Here is a 6,085-nt window from a genome sequence, read left to right on the forward strand (position 1 = left end):
TTTTTGCTCACAGATGTGGATGAATGCTGGCGTTTCCCTGGGCGTCTGTGTTCTCAGAGCTGTGAGAACATCCCCGGGTCCTACCGCTGCTCCTGCACCTCCGGGTTCTCCCTGGCACCGGATGGAAAAAACTGCGAAGGTAATGACAGTGTGTGGGATTTAACAGATTGTCAGATTGGCCTTGTTTGTTTTTTTTATTTATTTATCTTTTTAAACACAAAATACTCGCCTGGAAGTTGAGGAACAAGCTGTAGATATTCTGCCAAAAACAAGCGAACTCCACCTCTGATATCAGCGACTGAATATAAAGTAAATCATCAAACTGTGAGGCACTTTTGACACGTTTTATTCCCCAAAGCCCAAAATATTCATCCCAAACCTCGGTGGAGACGGAGAGTTTGATGGTTTGATGGACAGATACCAACGTTTCCAAGTGTTCTCTTTGTTTTCTGCATAAACACGTCTCTCTCATAACTTTATTTGCCGCTCAAAGCGATCGATCTGATGGAGTTTAATGTCGGCGGCGGTTCAGGGGAGTCAGTCACAGAGTCTCAGATCATATTAACCGCAGCTTCAAGACAACTTCATCCACTTAACTCTCTTTTCTGTTCAGATGAAGCCGACATAAATCTGCTCATGTTTAGAAATCTGTAAGACTCAGCTCATGCTTGGACGAGAACTCAGCAATATATAGGTTTTCCAGTTTTAAATGCCTTTCAGTATTAATTTTCTGAACATAAACAATACAGACTTTTAACGAAAGCAAAGTTGAACGTTTTCCTCCAGCTTCTTTCACTCCAAACCATATTTTTTCCATAGAAATGATTGAATCTCAGCTTTAATTAAAATGTGACTTAGTTTAATTGAATTGCACAGCCTGAGGTCGCACACAGTTATTATATTATCTACTAATTAACGCTGTTCTTCATATATGTACATCATATCTAATCATACTGCGCGTTTATGTGTCCCCCAGACGTAAACGAGTGTGAGAAAAACCCCTGCAGCCAAGAGTGCGCCAACGTCTACGGCTCGTACCAGTGCTACTGCCGCCCGGGATACCACCTGAAGCAGGACGGTCACACGTGTGAAGGTACCGTCCACAGTCGGGTTCAGATGTTCACGTTTTTCAGAGCGAGAGGCAGTGTAAAAGTTTGTGATTTGTGCCGTTTGCAGATCTGGACGAGTGCTCTCAGAGTATGGGGAACCTCTGTGCCTTCCAGTGCGTCAATGTCGTCGGCAGTTATCGGTGCGCCTGTCCTCCTCACGGTTACGTCATGGCTGCAAACGGTCATACGTGTAAAGGTGAGGGGCTGGGGACTTTAAATGAAGCTTTGAAAAGTTATAGACCCAATAGACCAAAGTATCTGTGGCATGTCGAGGTAAAATCATGTTTGTTTGTTTGTTTTTTTCCAGATGTTGACGAGTGCACAACTGGTTCTCATAACTGCTCCGTGAGACAAAGCTGCTTTAATCTCCAGGGAGGCTTCAGGTGTCTGTCCTTTGACTGTCCTCCCAACTACAACAAAGTGACGGACACGTGAGTGGACGAATCAGAATCACTACAGTCATGTCAATGTTGTGTTACGCTGGTCTCTCGTTTCTCGCGGGGGTTTGAGGCTGTAAAAACCCCCTCACCACACACTTTATACACTTTTCTCACACAGGCGTTAACATTTTCTCACATTTCTCTCTCGTTTAAACTTTCTCAAAGTTCAAACCTTCGTAGGCGTCTTTGTCGGTGCAGAACGTTTCATCGACATTGTGGGTTTTGTCGGGGAGAAAACGAATCGCAAACGTACAGCACTTAAGAGTCACACTGCGATCCAACGTTTATGTAAATTTGTCTGAACACATTCTGTACTGGACAGGAGACACGGCACGGAGGAGACTGATGGACAATGGTCTACAGTCCAACAGCCAATCAGGACGCACGACACAATGCACGTTCATACTCTGTAGAAAAGCATGAAAAAATACACACAAAAAAATACGATATAGTGAAGAACAACTGTATTTGACAATGTTAATGACACTGTTGCCTGATAAACTCTGCAGAATATTCAGTTATAACCCATATGCGACTACAATATTCATCTACTGCCTTAAAAAACTAAACAAAATCATACTTTTTGAGATGAACCTTATCCAGTCTAATCACTTCATTGTCACTGCATTATAATCCGTCTGTAATGTTTTATGTTTTACCGAGGCTTTCACAAATTATTAGAGATTAAAGTGAAAATAATAAATAAAATACTAAAGAAAGACTCCAAAAAGTAGCTTCTGAACACAACACATGTCCTGTTTAAGGCCTGTGTGGAAAGTCCCCCGCAGCTCGAGGTCCAGCGTTCTCCTCTGATCTCGAAACAAACTATTTTCATGTCCGTGTGTTTCAGTCGCTGTGAGAGGCTCAGCTGTCCCTCCAACTCTCCGGACTGTCTCAACTCCCCGCTGCGCATCACCTACTACCAGCTCAGCTTCCAGACAAACATCATCGTGCCGGCGCAGATCTTCAGGATAGGCCCGTCTCCCACTTACGCCGGTGACCACATCGTTATCAAGATCACCAGGGGCAACGACGAGGGTTATTTCAGCACCCGCAAACTCAACAGTCACACGGGAGCGGTGTACATCCAGAGGGCGGTCACAGAGCCACGGGACTTCCTCATCGACGTGGAGATGAAGCTGCTGAGACAAGGCACGTTCACCTCGTTTCTGTCCAGAATCTACGTCTTCATCACATCGAGCCACATGTGAGAAAAAGACCCTGGATCTCACGGACTCATGATTTCATATGGTGCTTTTTTTTTGTTAATGCAGGAAATAAGTTCTATAGTCAAACCGAGATGCATCAGCGGACATATTTATACCAGAAATGATAAAAATATCCATTAAACAAGTGACACAGAGGCCATTCTTTCCGTAAAATTAACAGATTTGCAACTCAGATGCTCTAAAAATGTACTGTAAACATTAGCAAATACCTCAAAACGTAGTTTATTTCAGTATATTTGTCTGGAAAAGCAAAGATTTGATTTGGATATAATTGTGTATATCAACATTTTCATAACGTTTAAGTTTAACATTAGATTATTAATGTTACAGTGTTAATTTCCCCACAGAATCCACAAAAAAACCCATAATTTGCTCCACTAAAGTGCACTTGAGGTTTTATCAGTCACAACCAAAGCCAGCGTGTGATGTAAATATTTATAAAAGTTACCCTCGGATCTGTTTTGCGTCTGCACTGTACAAAAAAAGGAGTTTCTATTGTAGTTTTTCTGCTTTTACTATTATCTGCACCTAATGTACGTTGCTGTTATTATCTCAGGGTATTATCAATGCAAACTTTTCTACACAAAACATTTATTTCAATGTTTAAGATAATGGAAAACTCATTAATCCATGCCCACTGTATTCAATAAAAGTATAAAAGTTATTCTTACAGTTTGGATTGAAAGATTTACTGGAGCAGCGTCGCCATCTTGTGGACATTTGGTGTACAGTAAGACTTTGTGCACACATTTTAACTGCTGTTTTAGTTAAAGAAATGCTTCACATGGGTAAATTCTATCTGAACCTTTTGGATTTAGTCAGTGGAACACCCAGATTACAACTCCCACCCGGAAAAAGTGTAGTTTGTTTTATATATGTATGTCGTGTAGAGCTGATACTAGTGTTTTCTTATGAGCTGATATGGGACACACTACCACCCTGTTTTCCTGTGCAGGGGCTGATCAGTGAGTAAAGAACAGGATTTAACACTAAAACTATATTTAGAGAAGCGTTTTCTGTTCTGTTTTATGCTGTTTTTCGACCATGGACACCGTTTATCTGCAACTATTTGTGTTTGGATTAAGAAAAAAGTGTAAATCAGAATCAGAATCAGACTTTTATTGCCATCGTCAGTGAACACAACTCACAAACTAGCAACTTTCTTCGGTGATAAAGTGTGACATAAAACACTGAATAAGTACAAATAAGGGCATGTGTAAAGTTTAAAAAGATGGGTTTAAAAATAAAATAGTCTTAGAGGTAGAAAGTATATACAACAACATCAGAATAACAGGCAAACGTGGCTTTATAAGGTGGAATTATAAAGTAAAATCCATGCAATCTGCAGCATGATACCTCCCTGGAATCATGTCTCAGTTATTCAGGGAAGAGTCCCGAGCAGCAACACAGGTGCAGCTGGAAAAGATGCTACTTTAGTTATAGTTTTTTTGTTTTTTGTTGTTTTTTTTGCATGGTATGATGTGGTTTGCTTTTATCTGGACATGGACAGTGCACAACAACACATTAACCTTAAAACAAAACAAAACAGGAAAGATGTTTGGTGCCATGTTATTGCAAAAATACAAATGTCCACGTGTCGTCCCAGGACAGGCTGATGTTTTTTGTTTTGTTTTTGTTTTATTTATTTATTTCGAGCACATGTATCGGGTTCACTTAAAGTACATTTCACAAATTCATCCTTATATAAGCTTAAAAAGAAGTGGGAAGAAGGAAACTTTAACATAAATGCATGTTAAGTAAGAAGAACAGTTAAATGTAAGTAGAGGAAAGACCTGTAAACTTATGATACATACATTAAATACAACATTTCTAAAAAAAACATTCAGTTCAGACACACAAATACACAACCAAACCAGTTTATTCACACACAATCACAGTTTCAGATGTACAAATCCTCTTTCTTTCACACACATTCACTAATAGATGCAGATTTGCTTTGATTTTAGCCATTTCTTTGTCACATGTGCAAACTTTTGAAAACTTGTGCATGTTATAATCTCATCTGGCTTTAACTTTTCCACTGACTCACAGCAACAAAAAGAGAAATCCGCTTTAGTGAAACGCGCTGGATGTGGTCGGCCAGAGGTTTGGTCTAACAATAATCTAAAAATACCACACACTTTAGAATATGTGCCAAAACATGATAGAAGAGAACGCCACAGTTTTCTTAAGGAAGGATGGTGCTTGTTGGGCATTGATTGTTCCTCCCACACTTCCAGGGTGTAGACTCACTTTATCTGTGTGCTCTGTGCAGGGTTATCAGCAAATACAAGAGAAGAGCCTCCTCTGTCTTTCCCTGTGTCTGTTTCTGCTGCTGACGTAAAGTGCACAGTTCATCTGCACAAAGAGTCAGACACTAGAGGGAAGCAGACTGTGCGTTTCACATCCACCTGTGGCTTTTAAACATCAGTAATAACACTTGACATGACTTTTTAGGACCTGCAAAGCTCTAATTATTAACTTATCACTGTTTTAACCTCCTGAGACCCGAGCTCTTGCCTGAACACACACATCACTCTTAGAACAATGTGTCTCATTTGAAGTGCTGCAAATAGGCGCAGGAAGACATATGCCTTTAAATAAAAATGAAAATTAAATTAAATAAATAATAAAAATAAATAATAATAAAATACAATTAAAAAACTAAAATATAAATAAATAAAAATAAATAAATAAATAAATAAAAATAATAAAAATAAATTAAAATACATTAAAAAAAATACTCTTAGACTCTTCGAAATATTCCAAATTGAACATGTTCTTGTTGCTGTTCTTCTTCTAAAAATGTGCACTGTGGCCTAAACAACCCAAAATGTGTTGTCCACAGAAGAGGACGCCGGGTCTCAGGAGGTTAATGTGCCACAATTGAACTTTTTTAAATAAACTAGCTGGTACAATGCATCAAATACTTTCCCTGTGGTCACTTTAGTCTTAAATAAACCCCAGTGACACCTCCTGCGGTGCTTTGGCTGATGCACAGTGATCATAAACTCTGTCTCTAGTGTCACGGAAAGGTATTACATCTCTACTTGTCTCGGATGGAATTTTTATGGAAAGAATTGTTCCATCATTTGTAATTACTGACTGCTCCTCCTGATGATACAGAAAAAAGGTGGGGATGGAAAACTGGCTGGAAAAGGCAATCAAACATAGGAAAAAAAGTAGATATGCTGTTTTTTCTTTTTGAACAGAGCTGAAGTTTGAACAGAGAACAGAAGATTTTAGTTTAATTTGAGTTTATTTCAGAGGAATTCACATTAAACAAGCCAGAAATGTTTAATAGTGG

The 6,085-nt window shown here is 39.2% G+C and overlaps 1 protein-coding gene across 1 annotated transcript in view; it reads left to right on the forward strand.

Moving 5' to 3' along the window:
- fbln2 (fibulin 2) overlaps nucleotides 1-3,440 on the forward strand; it is a 31,463-nt gene extending 28,023 nt beyond the window's left edge. The window contains exons 13-17 of the mRNA XM_033967283.2: nucleotides 14-139; nucleotides 977-1,093; nucleotides 1,177-1,305; nucleotides 1,417-1,540; nucleotides 2,400-3,440. Coding sequence (XP_033823174.1) covers nucleotides 14-139; nucleotides 977-1,093; nucleotides 1,177-1,305; nucleotides 1,417-1,540; nucleotides 2,400-2,760 — 857 coding nt within the window. The 3' untranslated portion in view covers nucleotides 2,761-3,440. The remainder of the gene's footprint in view (nucleotides 1-13; nucleotides 140-976; nucleotides 1,094-1,176; nucleotides 1,306-1,416; nucleotides 1,541-2,399) is intronic.
- Nucleotides 3,441-6,085: the final 2,645 nt, after the last annotated feature.

The sequence above is a fragment of the Periophthalmus magnuspinnatus genome, chromosome 5, assembly GCF_009829125.3.
Source record: "Periophthalmus magnuspinnatus isolate fPerMag1 chromosome 5, fPerMag1.2.pri, whole genome shotgun sequence".
Lineage (NCBI taxonomy): Eukaryota > Metazoa > Chordata > Actinopteri > Gobiiformes > Gobiidae > Periophthalmus > Periophthalmus magnuspinnatus.